The sequence below is a fragment of the Necator americanus genome, chromosome II, assembly GCF_031761385.1.
Source record: "Necator americanus strain Aroian chromosome II, whole genome shotgun sequence".
Classification (NCBI taxonomy): Eukaryota; Metazoa; Nematoda; class Chromadorea; order Rhabditida; family Ancylostomatidae; genus Necator; species Necator americanus.
Window position 1 is genome coordinate 6,295,865 of NC_087372.1, and position 22,779 is coordinate 6,318,643.

The 22,779-nt window shown below is 38.3% G+C and overlaps 2 protein-coding genes across 3 annotated transcripts; one reads left to right on the forward strand and one right to left on the reverse strand.

The window, feature by feature from the left end:
* Positions 1–2,174: 2,174 nt before the first annotated feature.
* On the forward strand, positions 2,175–8,659 carry RB195_016993 (uncharacterized protein; the record flags this gene model as incomplete). Its single annotated transcript, XM_064183777.1, has 5 exons — positions 2,175–2,221; positions 2,750–2,912; positions 4,749–4,847; positions 7,785–7,910; positions 8,441–8,659. The coding sequence occupies 5 exons, from the start codon at positions 2,175–2,177 to the stop codon at positions 8,657–8,659; spliced, it is 654 nt and encodes a 217-aa protein (XP_064039658.1).
* Positions 8,660–11,647: 2,988 nt separating this feature from the next.
* Positions 11,648–20,999, reverse strand: RB195_016994 (uncharacterized protein; the record flags this gene model as incomplete). 2 transcript variants are annotated; one of them, XM_064183779.1, is made up of 13 exons in its annotated part: positions 11,648–11,653; positions 12,630–12,731; positions 14,620–14,780; positions 14,858–14,937; positions 15,016–15,109; positions 15,187–15,280; positions 15,336–15,451; positions 16,436–16,561; positions 16,920–16,983; positions 17,510–17,611; positions 18,069–18,149; positions 19,956–20,144; positions 20,949–20,999. In XM_064183779.1, 13 exons carry the CDS (start codon positions 20,997–20,999, stop codon positions 11,648–11,650), a joined length of 1,266 nt encoding a protein of 421 aa, XP_064039659.1. The 2 variants fall into 2 exon arrangements, with proteins under 2 accessions (XP_064039659.1, XP_064039660.1); XM_064183778.1 differs by having other exon boundaries at positions 14,584–14,780.
* Between the last annotated feature and the right edge of the window lie 1,780 nt (positions 21,000–22,779).

Here is a 22,779-nt window from a genome sequence, read left to right on the forward strand (position 1 = left end):
ATAAACCATTGCTCCTCTCCACCTTTACGACGTAGTTTATCATAAAGTTTTTATTTAGCCTCTTCTCCTCATTTAAAAAGGAACTGCTCGACTTTTCTTTCTAACTCTGACTACTCTTTTTGGACAAAACTCTTGGAAATCCTTGTTGCAGCTGATGTTCTGTCAGTAAGATTGCATCCAGGTTATCCCTTGGGACAAGGAAATGATTTCAAAAAATTAATTTTCTTCCCTTGGGAACGGAAATCCATGATAAACTCGGTGTAGTTGTTAAAAAAACAACCTTATTAGCACTTGAATCGAGGATACTTAATCATGGATGATTCTCTCGAGTCTTACGTCGTTTACAATAATTATTTAATTGCAATTTTACAATACAAATAAAAGCGCATCTAGTTATTGTCATAACTACAGATTCTTAGAGTTACGGACTACGTCTATTTACGGACTATTGCGTAGACGATTGTGTATGAATACGCAAAGGCAACGTAGAACTGCAACGCCTACCGCCTACCCTTCGTTTACAGCGTGGAGTTTAGTCTTCTTCGTCGGTGGAGCTTGCGAAATCAGTCATGCTACGGAACCTCCCCGCTCTGTCAGCACTTTGTGCTCTTTCTGAGCTAAAGTTACCGTACACAGGACCATAGCCGGGAGGTTTTTGTGCAATTGTGCAGTGCCCACCTTTTTTTTTAGGCGCTGTACACCACCTTGATCACACCTTAACTCTCATTAATCTTTGAATAAATCGAGTGATTCTTCTTTTATTTGTTCCGATCGCGCGCAAGGGTTGTCAATGATTTTTGTTTTCGCGATGGACTTGAAGGGCGTTATAATTTTCTTTAAAGGCATCACTCCACGAATCTGAGGTGGTACGGATTTCAGGTGGAGTGTCCGTACACAGGATCCTAGATTATGTAGAGAAGGGTGATTCCGTCCATTTCTTCCCAATTGTCGTAAAAAACGGCCCGGAAGATACGGCTTCGGGCATTCTGGCGCTCGTTCTAGCCGATGTGTCATGTCAGTGTTTTTATCCTCCCAGACAAGTCTGGTACCAATTTATCGACCCCGGAGGGATGAAAGGCTTGGCGAGCACCAGGGCGGATTCGAACCTCCGATCGATCGTACAGGCAGCGAAACTTCTAGCCGCTACACTACATCCTCTAACCCTGATACTATATAGTCGACACCGAATGCGTTCAACTACGAGACCGCGACGCATCTGCTGAAATGCACGCCCTGCCTCTGTTTAATACACTTCTTTTTCCCTCTGCCATGACATAAAGTTGGGTAAGAACGAGCTAAAGTATGGTGAAACCTAAAGTATGGTGCGTCACCGACTGAACTTGAAGTAGAACCCTACCTAACAGGAGATGAAGGCCTCGCTTCGGTCGCAACTACCCCTCCCAACGCAGCCGCTTACGCAATTCCACTAGGCCACAGGTCCTTCCAACCGGACCACTTTCGAACGGGGATCACAGTCGTCTGGTTGCGCACATGTGACGTATCTGGCCGAAATTCCTGTTTTCAGTTGACGTCAAATATGTCCCACGACATCTTGTCTTTGTGAAATTTCTGATTTTTGTTAAGCACTATTCACGGAGAACGAATGGATCTCCATAATTAAACTAACATGGAAAATACAAAGGCTGTCGGACTTGTGTAACTTGGATAATTGTCACAAAAACAGAGGTCTGGCAAAAAAATTTCGTTATCTTGGTTGTCGCCTCGTCACTGAACCAGTAATAAAGCTTAAAACTAACATTTTTTGGTAAATAGGAGTAATATCCAGCAGTAATGTTGCTACGACAGGTTCTACACAAGTAAAGAACTATAGTAATAAAGTAACAGCTGGAAGTGGTGAGAACTATCACAAAGGCCCGCAAACGTATGGAACAGTTGTCCGTGGTGGTTTTGGCGCCTGCTCACAAGTATAACACTATTAGGGTAGTAGTATAGTAATGGGGAACACGTAATCTTCAGCGATCTGTCAAAAGCGTCATTAAAACACGTGCGAGAAGATGTCACCGTCTGATAAATCCACAAAAACCCCAGACGTTGCAAAAAGTGGGCGGTAGTTACGGCGCTCGTTTGGGTTGTTTGTCCACCCGGCGGACGCCGGGGCCCCGCCCACTATCCGTGTCCACTCTGTCGTTGTTGTCCGTATTGTGCAGAGCATCATGCTTCAACTTCAATATTTTAACGATGAGTACGATTCCGATCGAAAGTAAGTCCATTGTTTTTTCTTCCTAGTTTAAATTTGTTATTTATTTCTGTTTTATACGGAAAAATTAAGTTCTATTAGGGAATAGTAAAGAAATATTTGCATTCTAAGCATATTTCTTTTTCCCTCAAGTAGTACTAATGTTTTTTCTTTGTGTAACATTTGATGCTTACGTAATCACAAAGTTCAAAATGGCCGAAGTCTTAACTTGTTTTTCATCACCTGGCTCTTCCCGTCACCATTCTTCCCATGTCAGATTTCTAACTTCAGTCGAAATCCTAACTATTACACTACTATACGGCATTCTTAAGCGTGGAAGCTAATTCATTGACGATTTTTGGGATTTTTGACGAGAAATCGTCTTCCTAAATGGGAAGTTAACTAATAGCTCACTTGTCGAATTTGTAAATTATAATTTTGTCGTTCAACTTTTTCTTCTCGTTCCTCAAATTTTGTGATTTAGGATGACGTTTGTGATTTAGGATGATGAAGTTTGTTTTGTTTGTCTAATTTCATAGTTTATTCTTTTAGTATGCGTCAATCGATTGTTCTAAAAGCTCGTGTCAACGATATCGAGCAAGCTGAAAATGCTATATTTGAGCTCACGGAATCACTTGGAACATTTTTCATACAGGAAGATGTTTATTTCAATGTGCCAAATGGGAATCTAAAGCTTCGTATTATGCACCCTAACGTAAGTCTTTCGACCGAATTGCTATTTTAATTCTTTTCCCTCTCAAATCATTGTGATATTTGACTATTATTATCTTTTTCCACATACATTCACCATCATTATTTCATAATTTCAAAGATAATGAGCGTTTTTCCTTCTTTTGACATTGTCTCTATGTAATGACAGGCTAGACGAAACTTTCTTCGCTGGAATTGGATTGGGTCAAAGAATCGTGGTCCATCAACCACCCTCGGGGTTTTCTTTTCCCGTCATTAATCACAATGATCACTAGTTTTCTACGCATGCGCCTGCCATAGCGATATTCGTTCGCGTCCGTTCTTTAATCGGTAAACTGCCGGGTCCGTCATTTTTCAAACAAGTTTGGTGTAGTTTTTGATTAAGCGGTGATGTGGTATGTGATGAAGAGTCCATAAACGCTGAGCTACACAGCTGTATCTTTTCTTGAGATCGGCTCATTTAACTCATTTATTTTCTTCTTTTAACATTAAGGCCTTGAGTATACTGTTGGCGATGAAATCGCGAGCGAGTAAACCGGCTATATCGTTCTTGACGCTCGAAAATGAACTTGTATAAATAAATTTCACTCTGAATCAGTAATTACTAGTCTGAATGAGCGTTTGTGCACTGTAGAGCGCTCACGTTTATGCTTGCGTCAAAACGAACTGTAGCCCGCTACAATGGCGTAAGTGGCTGCACTCGAAGGAGCGCGGTGGAGATAGCGGTTGCGATCGAGTTGGGACCTTACTCGTCGCTGCACTCAGAATGTAGCGAAGGTCGCGCCTCGATTGCAAGCGCTTGCACTCTGAGTGGCGTTGGGGCCACTCAGAGTGCAGGCACTACGCAGTTGCACCACACGTCAGGTTGTTTTGAAATGACTACTATGTACCGTGTTCACTTCATTCAGTAAGAGTCAGTAAAAAGAAACTCAGGATCGATTTTTACAAAACTACTAGCACAAGCATGGATTTTTAGCCTTCTTCTATACGAGTAAATATCTGTACAAAAAAAAAATCTTGAAGAAAAGGCTATAACAACCATCAACATTTTTGAAAACTCTCCATGTAAGCGGGAACCCCTAGAAACCACGATGGGGAAAACAAGTCCCACCTCAATCTAGAGCGAATTACGTCTCATACTTTGGCGTGTAATAGATTTGTAACTAGACCAGTACGAAGTGATTCTTAGAGATTTCAAACAGGAGCGCGCGTCGAGACTAAATCGCTCCGGTGTTGGGGTCCAGAGGCTATGTATAGCTATGTATAGTCTATATAGCTTCGCAAATCATAACTAATGACAGTTTCTGAATTAGCACAACATTGCTTCGTACTCTTCTTGTAATTTCGTTTAGGAAAGGAGCATACGGCAGCCAAAACTCTCCCATAGGTTGTTTTTTTATTGACAACATCAGTCAGGTTATCTTATCTTTAACACGTTGCCCCAGAAGTTTGTTTTTGTTTTGCTGCGGTCCCTGGGATTCTTTGTCGCAATCGTTGTTGTACATGGGAACTCTTTTGAGGTTATTTTTAGAACTGCCTCCAAAGAGAAACGTGATGAAGTATAATTTTTGTTTTATTTGTATTCTATAACCGAACAAGGGTTTGTAGTACTTCGCAGCTTTGTATAGTGTCCTTAATTACGAAGAACTAATTACATAAAATGATGAAGGGAACAAAATTACAAAGAATGTATTTCTTGGTATTTCATTGGGCTCGTTATTTTCTTGGAAATATGAGGACCAGGAAATATGTATGTTACTCGGTTTTTTTTTGCGATCGTGTAAATTCAATCCTATTGTTATTATATTCGATGCACAAAAAAAAAAACATTTCTCTTCAGAGATGCGGACAATTGATTTACAACTCATTATCTGAAAAGTCCGACCACAAACTCAGCGAATCACAAGTGACAGAAGTGGAGGATGTGTACTCCATTCGGGTGCGTCGCCTTTCCGTTCCTTCCATCGTTTTTTCAAGCGTATTTTTTTTCATCTAGTATCTTTCTTTTCTTTTTATTAAGGCGTTGCCGCTAATAGGTTGATTGAACGGGGGACAGTTTTCTTTCAAACCAATTAATAATCTGTAGCTATCGTTGTACACAAACGAGATTCGATAAACACGTCAATGGCGCTGTAAGACGCTGTCAATTTCTGCTTTGCAGCGTAATGGTAGTTAGCAGATGTTGTTAGCATGTTAGTTGGTAATACGCCAGCTGCAAAAAGACAACTATTTACCACTGTTTAGTAGGTGTTTGTAGTGTAAATAAAGTAAGAACTGCTCTTTATGGACATTGTTGATCGGAGTGACAGTAGACGTGGTCGTCGACTGTTGAGAGATGTTTGAACTATCCGTACGTTTGCTCTTTCAAGCATTGATATTCGAGAAATGTTCTGTGCTCGTTATGTTCTCTGGTGGGTGTTTTCCAGTGAACAGTTTGCAGTAGACGTCCTTAAAGTCCATCATCCGATAGACGGTAGCAAAACCCGACCCGGAATCCTAGTCGTTTTAAACCAGACGTAGATTTAGATTAGACTCCCGAAATTTGGGTGATTACTACTTAATTTCTACTGTCTCACATCGGCTTTTTAACAACTTTAGCTTTTGAAACTCATCATTTTTGTATCTGTTCAAAGAAATCTAGACAGGGAACAATCAATATTTGAACAAAATGTGAGTAAGAGATCTCGGAAGGTAAAAACTGGCACTGCTGCCTAGGATAAGTGCGCACATTCATCAAAAACTTAACGATGTTCATTTTAATTAATAATAATTGTGTATCACTCGTTGTAATATTGCAATTTCGGGTGAATAGGCTGTGAATGATACTAAAAAGGCGGATAGAAGAAGTGAAGAAGAATGACGGTGGTAACTCCAGGACAATAGATGCTGTTTTAACGTAATTGTTGGGAGTTTCTTTGTGTTTGTGGTGCAATTAGACAAACTACTTCGTCCTGGTGTTTGGTATTTCTTTTTAAAGATCTGGCTATGGACTTTGGTTTTACGAACTGTTGCGAAATTTAAGGAAAAAACTTGAAAGTGTTTCATCTTAATCGCGAAAGGAGAAAATAATCTAGTCTGGCATAGCTGTCAGCTTAGATTATTTTCTTCCCATATTTTTGAAGAAATTGTTTTCGAAATTTTTCTGGTTATATGGGTGATACGGTGAAGTGACTGGATCCACTCCTCAGAAGATCACATCAAATATCTTGTTTTGCTGGTTACTGCGCTTGCAAGAAACCGTCGAAACGATATAGAAACAGGTTCTGTCGAAATCAATTCTGTAGATCTTACCGCAGTTTTCGTTGAAAGATCCTAAACAAAGGATAGTAAATAGTGCCTGTTTTCCGTGTAAACACTCCATGCAAAACGATAATTAAGTGCTTCAAGAAAAAGGTTTAAGAAGGTTAAGAAAGAAGAACATCTGACCTTTCAATCAGCTGCATAATGTCGTGTAATCATTTCGATGCCATAGCATTAGACATTGTTCGCTTTAAAAATTCGAATAAAGTAACAGTAAATGAAATCCGCCTCAGCATTTGCGAGGACTAAGAGGCTACGGCAAGCAGATATGCTTTGCCGTTTACTGAAATCTTCTGACTACTTTTCCTGGGGTTTCCCGAAGTGGAACACAACTTAGATACATCAAATTGCACTAAATGTTTATTGAATAGTACGTTTGTAAAGTGTAGTGCAATGAAGTAGGAAAGAATCCACTTTTTTGAGAATCTCTTCTCTACTTCACTATAAAGGAGCGTACACGGTAGCTACGCCATATGTTAGCACAGTGTTGAATTCATCTGCTTTTTACGGGCTGAGCACGCTTATCACCAGTCAAAGGGTGAACATTCGACCAGACAACTGTTCTCTGTAATCAATCCTGTCTGGTTAAAACTCTTTTTTGGTGTTACGTCTTTAATGACGTAGGAATGTGTTTTGTCGAGCGAAGTAACCAAAACGTCAGTCTTTGTTCTGTTACTGCTAATGATTCACTTGCTGTCAGGAAAACAAAAGTACGGTGGCTTTTTTTTTCCAAAATAGACCTTTCAGATGAATTTCTTGTATCGAGAAAGCTCGAAGAATCGAAGTTGTTTGTTTGCTTTCCCTTTTGAGAGTTATTCTTTAGATAATCTTTATTAGATTACTATTTTATTAGATTTATTATTAGATTACTTTATTAGCCTTGCATTGCGGTTTTCTTTGCCACTTTCAAAATGGTAAATGACCAACGAAATCTAAAACCACGTTGAAAATCTAAGATTGAGACGGTTATGTGCATAACAAGCATTTTTTTTTGTACAATGGCGCCTGAATGGAATTTTGAGACGTGTAAATACACAATAAATTATCTCAAGATTATGTAGTTGTCAAATTCCCCTGACATCACTCTCGATATGACGTATTTTCACGCTTCTTTGTTGAAAACACTGTCACATGTTCGTTCTTTAAGGTAATGAAGCGCCAAAAAAAAAACGCTATTTTATGGTATTGAAAAGTTCGCGATTACGAAACTTTGTGCCTCAAAGTAGTTAACTGGAAGTTTGGATCAGAAATTAGTTTCGTATTGAGCGATAACATTGCTTGTTTTCTCATTTAAATTAACATAAAAGTGTATAGTCATTAATTGTCTGAGATAGAAAACAACTAAGCAAGCTAAGCAAAGGAATCTCTTGAACTAACTTTTTTTCTGTACTTTTTTTTTCCTTAAAACGCAGGACGATTAGTGTTTTGGATGTTCATTTCTTTGCATTTGCTAATGCAAAAAAGGAACTAAGAAAGGTGGCAATGGAGTGCCTAAAATTGTCCTTTTTGTTTTCAGTTTTTTTTTCTTCTTCGAAATGCATGGCATTGCACAACAAAAACGTCCTTTTTTTTCTAGGCCACGTTAAATGCTGCACTTGGTGAACGGGGTACAATCACAAAGAAACGCCGTGCGTTCACAATGAATGATGCAAGGATCTATCTGGATGACGTGGATCATGTTGGACAATTCATAGATATTGCTGTGAGTCCCGCTCAATAAAGATAAAACTACTGATAACTGGTAATGGTTAAATAAGTCTAAGTTAACACAATTGCTAACAGTATTCTGGCATCTTAGTTGTTTCTTTTTCTTTTGATTTTCGTTCCATCTTTTTGTTTACGTAGTCAGTTGATGGGGCATCAGTGCCTAGTCATCATGTCGCGGAATTCTACTTGAGCAAAAAGAGTGTCAGCAGTTCGTGACTCCAGCGTGACTGCTGCAAAAACTAGTGGTTTCTTTTTTTCATTCAGCATGTAGAACGCCTATCACCTCTTTAGCGAATACGTGATTCTTGTGTTAAGAAAAATTTGACTCCACATTCTTTTATATTCATTTGATGAGTCACATTTTTACAGTGAAATCTATCTAAGTGATGAAATAGGAGCTTCATTATTGCCTCCAGCAGAACTTTTGATGTGACATTCGGTACAGAGGCTAGAAATGAGACTTCTATATTTTAACATTCCTTTTTTTTAAATGAGTACATTCGAAAAACTATTACTTGTGTTAAGGTAACGCTGACATCATCAGAGCCAGATGCGTGCATCGCTCGTGCTAAAGAAATTCGTGATCATCTAAAAATTGACGAAGATGCTATTGTTCCCGCCGCTTACCTGGACATGATGATGGAGAATCTATCGTTCGATGATGATCCACCGTCAAGAAAATCAACAAAAAGTGGTTCGGAAACCGAAAGTGACGATTCAGTGTTGAACAGTCGCGAATGCTGAAACGGTTGTTCTGATCTCGATAAGAGAATTATTTATCCGTATGAGTCCTCACATTTTTATTTTCCTATCATTTTTTTTTTACTTCTCGAAACAAGATAGTGTTGATTTTTAAGAGATTTCCTTTATAAAGTTTGAGCAACTTTGGCATTTTTGCAAGCCTGATCGTAGCTAAGGCTTAGTTGCTGTTATCAGATACATCTATCTATGTATGTGCGTCTCTCTACTCGGAAACTAAAACCGTAAACTATCAATAGATCCCAGTTTCGTTTTTTTCTTTACAGATTATTAATTATGTCATTTTTTATGTTGAAAACATTTTTTAAACATTGCTTCATCGTTCGGGTGTTTTAACGTGTAGACATTTATGTTTTCAAATAAATATCTATTTATTTTGGTACTGGTGTTCTCTAAAGAGAAAAAGATGACACGAAACGTTAGCAAGATTCAACGGAGAAAGCTAAATACTTGGTTGTAGTGAAGAAATATCACTTTGTCATCACTTTGAAGACAGCATGCCACGAAATCAACGTAGTGTGGAAACGTGCTGGAAAAGACAGAAAAGAAAAGAAAAGCGGAGTGTAGATTACGAATATGAGGAGCGAATATGAGATTATTCCGCGTATCACTAATTCATTAGTCAGCAGATCGTTCAAGAATGAATATGGGATGCGATTTATAGATTAAAGCCTGCGTATCGCGACTTATTGACGTAGCACGGAAACCTCACAGAATTCAGATCCTGGGTAAAGAACCCAGCGTGGCTCCGCTCAATTTCCCCTAATCATCCTAAAAAAAAGTGGGAACCGCCTAACTTCCTTCAAGGTACGTTAGAACGGGACAGTCTTCCATTCGCGCCGATTCCACCAACATCCTATTCATTGTTTTTACTTGAATAGATTGTTGAGGGGACTCCATCAATCTTCGTACGCGGCACGTGGACGCGGCGCGTGAACGGGCGTCGTCTTGGGCTTAGGCTCAGGACTAGCTTATGCTTAGGCTTAGGCTTAGTATAAGGTTAGACATAGGCTTAGGTTTAGGCTCAGTATAGGGTTAGAGCATTAGGCTTAGGCATAGGCTCAGGCTTAGCTTAGCCCTAAGCTTACGCTTTCGGGCTACTTGCTTAGGATAGTGTGACACTTGATGGAATACACCTAACACTACTCCAAGCAGCTTATATTTAAGCCTCTAATGACGGCGAAGAACCGGAATCGTCAGGCTAATAACGGTTCCGCCTAGAAACTTCGCAGGAACACTAGATTACGTAAGGAAACTAAATACTGATTTAATTCTGACTTCAGTTCTTCGTGCGTATGAGCTTCCCATATTAATATAACAGTATACGCTTAATATTTGGTTGTAGTGCGTGAATAACATTATTATCACGTTGAAGACAGCATCTCACGAAATTTTCGTAATGTGGAAGCCTGATGGAAAATATAGAGTTGGGAGTGTAGATTACGAATACAAGCGTGGTCCCGGTCAGTTTCCTTTAATGGTCCTGAAAAACGGCGTTTGTTCCTATGAGTTACGTGAAGACGCTCCACCCTTCTGTATGCACCGCATCAACGAGTGAGCGATCGATGATCGATGAGGTCTCCTCATGCTGCTGAAGGAATCGGAGCGTGTGGAAGATTGTCGCGTTCGAAGGTACCTCGTAGGAACAAACACCGTTCTCACGACATTCTTTGGGGGGATTAGAGGAAATTGAACGAGGTCACAGTTATATTCGTAATCTGTATCTCGCCCGCTATATTTTCCATCAGGTTTCCACACTACATCGATTTCGTGATACAAGCTGCCTTTAATTAGACACAAGGCGTTTGGCTGAGGCCCAAGTCTCTACTTGGTGTAGCGTGGCGGCTACTCTTCTGGACGCACCTAGGAGACCAGCGGTTAAACAGGTTTTGAATTGCTTTTGAAATAGCTTGACACGATAAATTAAATCTCAAACGCAAATCTAAACTAAGGTTTAACTTTAAATTCAAATTCAGGGTCAAACGCGAGAACTTGCGAAGCCAAAAACACGAAAACGGAATTTTGAAAAAAAAAAACAGGGAGGAGATCCAAGTGCTGGCACTCACATAGGGTTCGGTCGATTTTTTCCGTTAGTTAGGAAACTGAAGATGACCTTCATAGTCAGTAAAATCCGACAGAGAATGAATCTGCATGCGTAGTCGTCAAAAAAGATAAAAAGGATAAAGTGTCTGAGGGTCAGTTAATCTGCTCGGGATGCGCCGCCCCCACGTTCACTTCAGAATCGCTTGAGGTTTACGAACGTGTAGGTGGCCTATAGAATGACTTGCGGTGGCTGGCCAATGAATGAAGTCCGTGTTTTTATCCTCCCAAACAAGTCTGGTACCAATTTATCGACCCCGGAGGGATGAAAGGCTTGGTGAGCACCAGGGCGGATTCGAACCTCCGAGCGATCGTGCAGGCAGTGGAACCGCTAACCGACTGCGCTACTCCTCCGCCCTAGTCGTTACAAACAGCAGCGATGTAGCACGACTCGTATTTTCCTCTTTCTCTCTACTCTTACTACACAAGAGCATATTCCTTAATTCATTACTACTCTATAGTGAAATTTTTTAATGCTGTAATTTCCTTAAATCCTTGGGCGTTATCCTTGTCAAAATCTCGAATAGATTTTACAATAAAATGCTTTATTCGATTGAAAACAATAGATATACGAGAATGCTTCATTTCACACATACTTTCGGATGATACCTAAAGCGATATGTAAGTTAACCTGTGTATGAACATATTATGTGCAGAAAAAGATGCAACGATCTATCTGTGAATAAAAGTGAAGTATATTGTTAGGTCAGCATAGTTACAGACAAGACTGTAGCATCCATGGAACTATATAATGTATGTAGTATATCCTGACTGGTGTCGAGTTAATCCTCGTCATCGATGAGGCACATAGCAAAGGTACAGGAAGAGTAAGCCATTATCATGAAGTTCAGCGACGGAGCAGACTTTCCATAATTAATTCTGTAACAGGAACATACTAAAAGGCTGAGAAATGGAAAATAAGGTACGTCCAAACGAAAAAAATCTAAAAATAGATGTAGCTGTAATATTCCCAATTCCCAAACAACTTTTCTACTTTTCTTAATGCTTAATGAAAAATCCCTATAAAAAACCACTATCGACGTCCATTCAGTTAACAGGAGCAAGTACAACGGAGAGTGTGAACTACACTTTTAATTCGAGACACACAGTTCTGCGTAATCAATTGAGGACCGCACGGTTTTCACGTGAACGACACGCATGCGCGTCCAAGACACTCAGCTCGTTTCAGCTCGTTAGGCGTTATCGTACAGTTAGCGCCAAATGTTTTCACCCGGCTGGAGGTGATGTGGATGCGATGGGAGCAAGAAGGGTGCGCAGTGGCCATCCGAATGAACAGATCAGTGATCAGAATCGGAACAGATCAATACGGCATCACCCCACGAATCTGAGGTGGCATAGATTTTCGTTGGGCATACCTATATCGGATGATAGATTATGTATACTAGGGTACTTGGTTCCGCTCATCTCTTCCTGCATCACTGTGTACTGACGGCTTCGGAATGCGGTTCTTTACTACGTCCTCAATTGCAACGCTCAACTCTGGCTCTCTCCCGCCCTTGCCTGCGATTCGACAAAAATCCATTCGGACTCCCCAATAAGCAATTCATTTGATTCGGCGAATCGCAGGCGGCGGGGCGCAAGGGTTGCGCCTTGCAACAGAGGACGTCGTAAGGAACCGCATTCCGAAGCCGTCTGTTTACAGTGATGCAGGGAAAGATGACCGGAACCACCCCTGTATTCATAATCTACGACCTGATATATGTAAACTCCAACGAAAATCCATACCACGCCAGATTCGTGGGATGATGCCTTTAATCCATATAAGAAGAATCATTTTTTCAAAAAAAAAAAAAGAAAACTTGGTGTAATTTTATCATTGGATCTATTCACTTACCGCATTTTTGTAACCGTTAGCCAGCAGCACTGTCATCCAGATTGATACAGTCATTAGCAGACCAAGAGCGAAGAAAACCAATGATACTCGGACGTTTTGGAGCTAAAAATAGAATATACACGGTGCTTCAAATTGCAAGCATTTTGCATGTAGAAAACGTTTAAAAGTGGTTCGAAATGTGTCCCAATGGAAAGGTGACTGTTCTATCTGAATGCTGTTTTGCGGTAGATAAGCTGAATCTGCGTGTGTACGTGGATGTTTCGGTTCCATCTCCCGAAAATTCTTCATGCATCCTTTCTTGCTTTGCAGTATTCTTAAGAGCTTAAGAGTCATCATGAAAATCTCGACGTTTCTGGACGAGACAGGATTTGGAATTTAGATTGCAAGTATTATCCATCTACAATCTAATCCAATGCCACATCAAATTCGCTCTGATCGTCCTGTACAACGGAAACTGATCTTTTCTACCTACGGTTCCCTCAACGCACCCTGTTCATTGATTTTACTTGAGTTGGTTGCCGATGATACCTTATTGATTTTCGACCGCCTGCTTGTGGATGCGGCGCGCGTACAGAGGTGCCGTTCTCTGATGTATCTCGTGAGGACAAACACTGTCTTCCACGCCCTTTTCTTAGGATCATTAAAAGAAAATAGGTGGGACCACCCCTGTATTCGTGTATCTACACCCTGGACCCTATATTGTCCACGAGAGATGTAACGTCGAAAATTTCATGATGCAACTCCTCATTTTTCAAAGGCAGTATACTACACCTCTGACGTGGTGAGAGAATCCAGGAGAAAAGCTGGAGATGTGATTGTAGATTCCGGGATCCGCGATGGCTCCGCTCATCTCTCCCTAACATCGTGAAAAACGGCATGGAAGACGACGTTTTTTAACAACGACTTTGGTTGCAACGTGCCAGTCTTCCGCACGCGTCGCATCCACGTGCGAGCGATCAATGAGGTCCCTTCAGCACCCTATTCAAGTGACACCAATGAATAAGCTGCTGAGGGGACTGAAAGGTGCACATAGAAACGCGTTCTAACGTACTTTGTCGGAAATAAAGCGCTTCCCACGTTGCTTTTTACGACAATTAGGGAAGAATGAGCGTAACCGTGCTGGTTTTGCAATCCACTACCCAAAGTCTAGTTTTTCCCGCGGATTCCCTCATTCAGGAATTATTCACGTCAAATTCGTGGTATGCTGTCTTTAAAGGGATCTCACCATGAATCTTACGTGGTATAAATCCGAGTGGCAAAGACTATACGGGGAGGGAGCGGGTTGGGTGAACAGATTGCAAAAACGGGTGGGAATTCCCTCATCTCCCTGCATCACTGTAAACAGACAGCTTTGGAAAAGACTTCTTTACGAATGAATGAAATGTATTGCGCATCCGAATGGATTTTCGACGAATCGCAGGAAGGGGCGGGGCACAAGGGTGATGTGTTGCATCTGAGGACGTTGTAAGGAACTGTATTCCGAAGGTGTCTATTTATAGTGATGCATGGAGAGATGAGCGAGATCCCACCCATTTTTGCAATCTACACCCCCGTGTAGTCTTTGGCCCTCGGAAATCCGTACCACGTCAGATTCGTGAGGTGGTACCTTCGAGGAGGAGCGGTTAGTACCATGCAAATAGTTTGTTTTTAGGATGAGGAATTTGTTGTTTCTGGGGAAATTCATCCTTCTCATGAATCACCACCCTCACGTTTTTCGTTATTTTCAAAATTGATATCACGATTTGATGCAAGAGCATTTTTAATACGACATTGCGGCAGCAAAGGGTTTCGTTGGATCTTGTAATCTTTCCAAAAAGTTTTACAACCATTGCTATTGATTGAACTAAGAATCAATTAAGATCTTGGTTCTAAGTAACTTCTAAGTAGCTTCTAACTAACTAAGTAACTTCTAAGTAAAAAATAGCGACTTCTGTCTTATAAGACATCAGCCCACCTTTTCATTAGGACACATTTTTTGGTTAAGAGGTACCGAATCGTTGTCCTCCTTCTCTGCATCTTCCACGTTATCCATAAGGATGAATAGTAAAATAAGAACGATAAGTATGACGGAGGGTGCAAGCACCAAAACCATCTGTAATTCTCGTTCTTGCCAAATTTTAAATTCGAGCGCTGTGATTGCCGTAGCGGATGCTGAAAATTTAAGTAAATTAGCGCAGGATGGATTAACCGGAAAAATGTAAGGAAAAAGCTGTTCCTTTCCTACTTACTTGCTAAAGCAAAAGCTACAACTCCGCAAAGACGATGACCCCAGTTGAAAAGTGGTCGAAGATGATGTCTTGGAGGGCATCTAGAAATGAAGTAATCGATCTCACATTAGGTTTCAAACTCTGGAATTCGATCGATATTCGATCAATTCATCTTTTACCTGAAGAGACTGCCAATCGGCTGTAACCAAGCGAATATTAGCGCTAGAAGTCCTGTCATAGTATGTGTTTGAGTGTGATATTGAGAAGAGGATCCTTTAAAAATACAAATTATCAAGTAATTTTCCAAAAAAAAAAGAAAAATTCTCCAGAAAATCGTTACAAGCGCTCACCTGGACCGGTCCATCGCCAATCCTTGCAGGTCAGAATACAAACGAAAGATGCAATCATAAGAATGATTCCGATGAAGTTACTTACTCGATGGACCTACAGACAGTGAGGATAAATCCGGGAAGTAGAGATCACTTAATTCAGAACTAACCTGATACCAAATTGAGACTCCGCAAAACTTCACACCTGACCACGTATCTTTAAGGAATCGAGCGAAAACGAACGCAGTAGGAATGAAGAAAAACCACGCCAACACCATGAGAATAGCTTAAAGTAATAACACTAATTTTATGGATAGAAAACTGATATTCCACGAATTGGCAGTAGTCAGAATTCGGCTCGGTATCTTAGATTAGCACGAGACCAGAATTTTGCCATTTTTAAAGATGAATGACACCGATTAATGCACTTTTTTACCCTCATAATAAATTATTTCAAATTGAATTCAAATTTTATAAGTGGTAATAACTAAATTAAATTTAAAAAAAAAACCAAATAAACTAAATAAACTTAAATAAACTTAAACTAAATAAATTTTATACCTGGTGTAATTGTATAATATTTATAACCGCCAGCAGACAGAACGAAATTTATAACTACCGGTCAAAAGAAATCATCCGAGATCTGACTTGATCTGTGGAACAAACATGCATAGGCTAGATTTTTCGTTTTTCCAGATTTTTTTGTCCTCATTCGACGTCTAGAACCAGATTTTCGATGTGAAATTATTTCTGAGGAAATTCGTCCAAATTTGTTCAGGTCCAATTTTTTCGTGATTATGAATCCGGTCATTTCCCTAGCTCTTTAAATCTTTTTGTATCACCGTAATATTTGAAAAAAAACTGGAAATTGACAACAATTGCTTCTCATTATATTGATTACGTCTTTACATATTTTTATTTATCATATTATTTATTCATTTATGTCGTTTGTTCTTTGGTTATATTTTTTCTATTATTCTCGAGTATAAATTTCGAGTGAAAATTAAACTTCTATTCCAAAAATCCTTCCCCCCCCCTAGACTCAAGCGGTTCGGAAATGTATCCTTACCAATTTTAGTTCACTATGAGGAATCTTTGTTTTAATTGAATAAAATTCTATCTGGAAATGTTAGTTAATTTACATCTATCTCTTAAAAAAAGAACATTTTTCAATTAATTCATTCGTGATATATATTTATTTCGATTAATTTCCTAGTTTCATTGAAAAAAATCTTTTTAAGAGAGAAAAAAATGTATAAGTTTCGCTTACCATGAGCTTTAACAAGTTTTCGTCGAGTTCCCACATCCAGCGAATATTGATACTTTAGCGGACTTACAATTGGTGCATCCAGAGTGAGAGGAGCTGACGTGAAACTTTTGCTCACCACATGTCCTTCTAAAACAATTGATTGATTGATTTTTTTGGTTCCCCCCACCCCAGTATTTCTAATAACCTCACACCATAAACGTTTTAAGACCGCCGTATTGTAATTTTTTTGATAAAGAGGAAAAAGAAACGTTACTAACTGGTGGTGAAATAACAAAAAAAAACGCTGATCCGGAAAAATTCCTGGAGATGCCCTTGCATTTTTTTTTTGTGGAAAAGATTGTTTAGGACTTCATTTCATTGATTTCATTGATTACACGACCCACAGACCCCTAACTTTGACCCTAGGGTCGACGACGGAGGTTTACATAGAACACGGAGCAAGTCTGCAAACCGGATCCACAAATATGATCCTGATCTTTCTCACCTCTTCCAATCGGTCCCTCAGTGATCGTGATTGTGTACTGCGAAGACGGTTGGTACGTGAGCAACTGTAATGTTTGATCCTTTAAGAAAAAAAAAATCCTTGCTCGAGACCAAGATAAACAAACGTTTTTGTTTCGTCTGGTCGTATTTACAGTCATCATAGATTTTTCCAGAAAAATCCGATGGACCGATGTCTTTCTGACCACATTTACATTGCAAAAGTTGAAAAACTAACATTTAAAGTTAAAATTTATGAATCAACTGCTGATGTTTCGGTAAATTCTCAGCAGCAGATAAATAAAAATAAATTTTTATGTTGAGACCACTACAATGTTTCAATCATCGGAAAGTACAAGGAAAAATTTGGCGAGATTCGAAAAAAGATAAGAAAAATAGAAAGAAAAATTCTTATTTCTTGCAACAATTCTTTCTAAGAGCTGTTTACACATCGTTTTGTTGTTTTTTCTGAACAGTTTTTTAAAGCTTTTATCTTCTGATGTTATTTATATATTTTATGTTATTTATGTATTTATTACTTTTATTTTCTATTTATAAATGCTGCAATGATTAGGTCGTATAGGTAAAACTTACACTGGAATCATTTTTTCCATTGATTAGTAGCCTTGCACGACAGTATAAGGTCCCATTTTGGAATGAAGTGGTCGCATTCGTTACGAATTGTTCCGAAGAGTCCTGAAACTAATTTTTTATGTTTTTTTTTCACTTTTATTTTTAGTTCATTATTTGATTAATGGTCTCTTTAGCTATTTTAAGTTATTTTAAAAATTGAAGTACAAACATCTCCTAACATTTTTCCAGTTGCAGGTACTTGACTAAATTTTAATTTTTTAAATTGAATTCCACACATCTAACTAGATGTTATACCTAACATTTTAACTGCATTTATGAAAGTTTTGAATAAAATTTGTCATTGATGCATATGTTATGTAGCTTAATAGTTTTTTAAAATCAATATCCATTAAAAACACTGTCGTCGTATTTTGGCGAAGAAATGGAGAAAGACTGTAACACTGAAAAAAAGACTTAAAACTTCTTTACTAGTTATAGATCCATTTTTGTAATCCTAAAAATCGTTTAAAAATTCGCTTTCTGTTATTTATTACAGTAAGAGAAAGGGAGAAACACTTACGGATTCGCTGAACTCTTCTTCATTTCGTCGTACGGCAATTGTAGGAAGAAGATCGTCGATAGATGAGCATACGATGTTTGGCTAAAACTTCTGCGTTTCCGTCGCGTTACGATCGATTTTGACTTCCATTGATAACGAGGATAAAGCACATATGTGGAGTTATTGGCTTTGACTAATTCCTAAGAGAAGTGTCAGCCACTTCCATAGATAAAGGATAGGGGATAAAGGATAAAGTGTCTGACATTAATCAGTCCGCTTCACCTTCAATTCAGAATCATTTGAGATTTACGAACGTGGGTCTAGCTTTTTAATGACTTGCGGTAAATAGCCGATATATCAAATCAGTGTTTTTATCCTCCCAGACAAGTCTGATAGCAATTTATCGAGCCCGAAATGATCAAAGGCACGGTGAACGTTAGGGCGGATTCGAACCTTCGGTCGATCGTGTAGTCACGGTTGAAGCTCTTACCGGCTGCGCTACTTTTACTGATGCTATGAACTATTGAACACATCAAATATACAACACCGCTACTAACTTGTGTCCCAAAATCCGTCGCCGAATCCATGTAGTCCCTATAAAAACTATGAACTAAGAAATAAAACTAAACTAAACAATGTAAACTAAAAACTATCCCTATAAAACCTATAAAACTATGGTCGTATTATTCCTCTGTCACTAACTGTTACAAGATTCTAAACTTACACCCTTCCCTCTCTTAGATCCCACTATTTTATACTTAAATCAATCCAGTTGAAAATTATTGCGAATGGAAGGAATTTGTGAAGGAATTTGGCTTATAGGCACTCCACGAATCTGAGGTAGTATGGAATTCAGGTGGAGTATTCGTATACGGGATAGTAGATTATGGAGAGGGGTGACTCCGTCCATTTCTACCTAAGTGCCGTAAAAAACGTTTGCCAGAATCGGCCCGGAAGATACGGCTTCGAGCGTTCTGGCGCATCATTTTCTACAAGGAGTTCGACTGGAGCGCGCCAGCCTTGTGCACGCGCGGCATCTTCCGAGCCGTCTTTTACAGCAATTAGGAAGAAATGGACGGAACCCCCCTCTGCATAGTCTCCCATCCCGTATACGAATACTCCACCTGAAATCCGTACCACCCCAGATTCGTGGGGTGATGCCTTTAACGTTGTCCAAATACACCATTGCGTGCCTGCGTAATCGCAGAGGATGCGAGCTTTGAATCGTAAACGACGAACTCGGGCCGAAGGTATCAGATTCTCTAACGACTACATCAATATCTAGCCTTTGAAGGATTTTAGAGGGTAAGGATTAGTCGACTTTTCTTTTTTCAAGGTTCATTTTATTTATTTTATTTTATTTACTGAAAACACCTACAGGTGTGCCATAAGTTTTTTTTTGTCGAAGTTAGTCAAGGTTTATTATTATTATTATTATTATTATTATTATTATTATTATTATTATTATTATTATTATTATTATTATTATTATTATTATTATTATAAGTAATTATAGTTGTTTCAAAGTTAAATATTTCTGTCAATTTCCAGGAATTAATTTGTTTCAGCATTCTTGCAAATTTTCTCCACTTTTTTCTCAGTAAATAAATGGTTTTGTACAATTTATTCTTAAATGAAATCAATTTTTCACAGGGCCTCAGAGGTCGTTTGAGTGGAAAAATTGCAAACCAAAATCCTCCGTTTATTCCTAATGTTTTTCCTATTATTTTCTTCTTTATTCTTCCTTGAGATGATGTCTATCGTATCACCAAAATATAAGTTCGAGATCTGTTTTTCAGCTGTTTTTTTTTAAAGCAGCTTGACATAAGACCCTTTCAGTAGGACGAATGGCACACATCGGGACACACGGGCACAATACAAGTATTCCAGAACAATACCAAAACCTACCATATTCTCCAATCCCGAATCAAAAGTGACCGCAACAAAATGATTGGATTTTTTCACATCTGCACTCAATTCAACGTCTATGTAGGAGTCGGGAACGACATGGTAGGAAAATGCCAATCCTGGTTCTGGAATGTAACAGCCTTTCGCATTCCCGCATGTCGACGCATCGAATCCAGCCAGAACGAGGAACTGTAAAATTTGGGATCAATAGCTGGTCGGGTTATATCTAGAGAATATTGAAAAACAAATAGTTTTCGAGAAAATATCGATCGATTTTATGTTTATATCAGTTGTAGTTCAAGAAAAACAGGATTAATAGTTATAGATAAATAGAAAAATTTCCTGGAGACAACAAATCCAGGCGGCAGATATCCCGGTGTAGCCAGAGATTGGAGATGAGTAAAATTTGTATTTTTCCTCCTTAGTATTGTAAAGTGAGACAATGAACGTAAGAACAGATGAAAATCTACGTAGATCAAAAACAGTTTGGAGAAAACACTGACGATACAACAGTAACTATGTTTTTATACCAATTTCATACCTTAGCATAAAATCTTTAAATTTTTCATAAGTTCGTAAAATTCGTGAAATATCCCTATCATGGATATCTGTTCAGCATGGAAATTCCACAGTTTTATGGAGGTAAGAATAGGAAAAATTAGCAGCAGTTGCGATAGGAAAAGAACAAAAATCGTCTTAAGCTTTGTTTCTTTTTGTTTCTGTTTCGTGGTAGACCTATGAGCATTTATATTTATAGCATCAAATAAATAAATAAATAATCTTAGTTCATATCATCCAACATAACACGATTGAAAGACGCTTAAACTTTTTTCTTTACGATTTATTGGTACTTTTCAAGTTTGAGTGAATATTTTAGAAATTTTTATTCTTCGAAAATCCCGATAAATAATGGATAAATGTCAATAATAATCAAAAACAAACGAATAAAGTCAATAAATAAATATAAATAAGTCTATAAGTTGGAATTCTCACCGCTATGTTGCTTATTAGAACCAATGTAGTGCGAATCGAAGAAATGAGCATGGTGCCTGAAAATCAAAGAAAAAAAAACTCATAATCTCTCTGATAGAACGAAAACGTTGCAGATTTTGAAAAAGTGGAACACTAACCATCATTTTGCCCTTATTCAAATCAATTTAATTGATTAATTAAACTGATTTAAAGATCTTTCTTTCTTTTCAATCTTTAAATTCCTGAGAAAGAAGGAAAGGAAATGGTTGACGAGCGTTCTTCATAGAATCATAGAATATGATTTAATATATGGTATATGAAAATGAATATGAGTCATAGGCATCTGAAGAGAATGGTTCGTTGGTGACTGCAAAACAAAATCCATCGATTATTCGATTTTACAACGAAATTGCAGGGGACGACTTCCATTAGGAGCTAAACAACGGTGAAAACGCTACATATTCGTGAACGTTTCTGTGGAAAATCCGTTGAAAAAAATTGGGTTTCGATGAAAAAAAAAGAAACGACGTAGAGAAATCTGTACAAAACTGGTTTCTGGGAGTCATTAAATGTTCGAATTCGTTAAACGAAATGAGTGATGACTAAGGTTGAGGTTAGTTGTTCGTTGAACAAAGTCGATTAAAGAGTTCGTTCACTGAAAGGAAAACAATAATTTAATTATTTTATAATAGAGATAATTTATAATTTATCGGCTTGGAATGTATATATACAGTTACTGAAAATATGCCAATGTAAAAAAAATTTAAAAAAAAAGAAACAGTTAACATGAGTGAGTTTACTGATGACGGCAATTTTGTCAGCGAATCATTTATTTTATCGATTTGAAAAAAAGGTGCGTTTCAAAAGAGAAATTTGGAGAAAACGCTTTGAAAAAAAAGCAGTCAGTTTGCTTTCTTCGTAAGGGATCGATTGGGAGAAAAAGATAATAGCAGAAAGTGAAAAGCAGAGGAATAAAAAGTCTTAAATGCGGTTGCGATTTGGTCTCCCTTAAGTTTTTTGAAGTACCTCAAAAAAAAAGTTCACAACGATCGGTTTATCCTAATGGGCAAATTTAACTAGTGCCGTAGCCTTGAAATAATAATAATAGCTACTATGATATTAAGGAATATTAGGATGATTATTAGAATAATTAGGATATTTTAAGGGAAGTAATCAATACAATAATTGTTGTATTAATTAATGTAATAATAATTATTGTAGTACTTCGATGAAGGGATTTGATCAGTCATTTTCGTAAAGGAAAACCTGTTCAAATGATCCAAAGAATAAAATCGGAGGATATTTGATTGAAAGAGCTATTTTTATTATTTTGCTGGGTTTTTTGAATTTTTTTGATATTAAGATTGAAAAAAAAAGAGATAAGTTTGACAGAGAACTCAACCAGTAGCTAGAAGGTTAAAAGTGCGGCAAGTGGGCGAACGAAGACGTTAAGAGTTGTTTACTTTCGATTTCACATCTTTTTTTTTGAACTCAGCGGTACAATACTCGTAGAGAAGACGGCATTGATCAAGTAAAGGGCTACGAATCGCGTGCGGTGAACAAAAGAGCATAGTTGTTGCTAATCCGGTGCACTTTACATACTCCTCATTAAGAGGACCGACGGATCGATCGATATCTCCATATAGAGGAGTTTATTGCGAGTTTTTCTGGGTGTTTTTCCGTTTCTATTTGTGTTCATTAAGGGGAAATTTCGAAGAAAAAGAAAATCTGGGAAATTTGAGTGAGCACATTGAAGTCCTCGAACGAAAGGTGCAGATCGAAGTCCTCAATAAATCCTAAAAAAGGGATAGAACATGAGAAAACATGAGAAAACAATAGGAATTAGACGGAT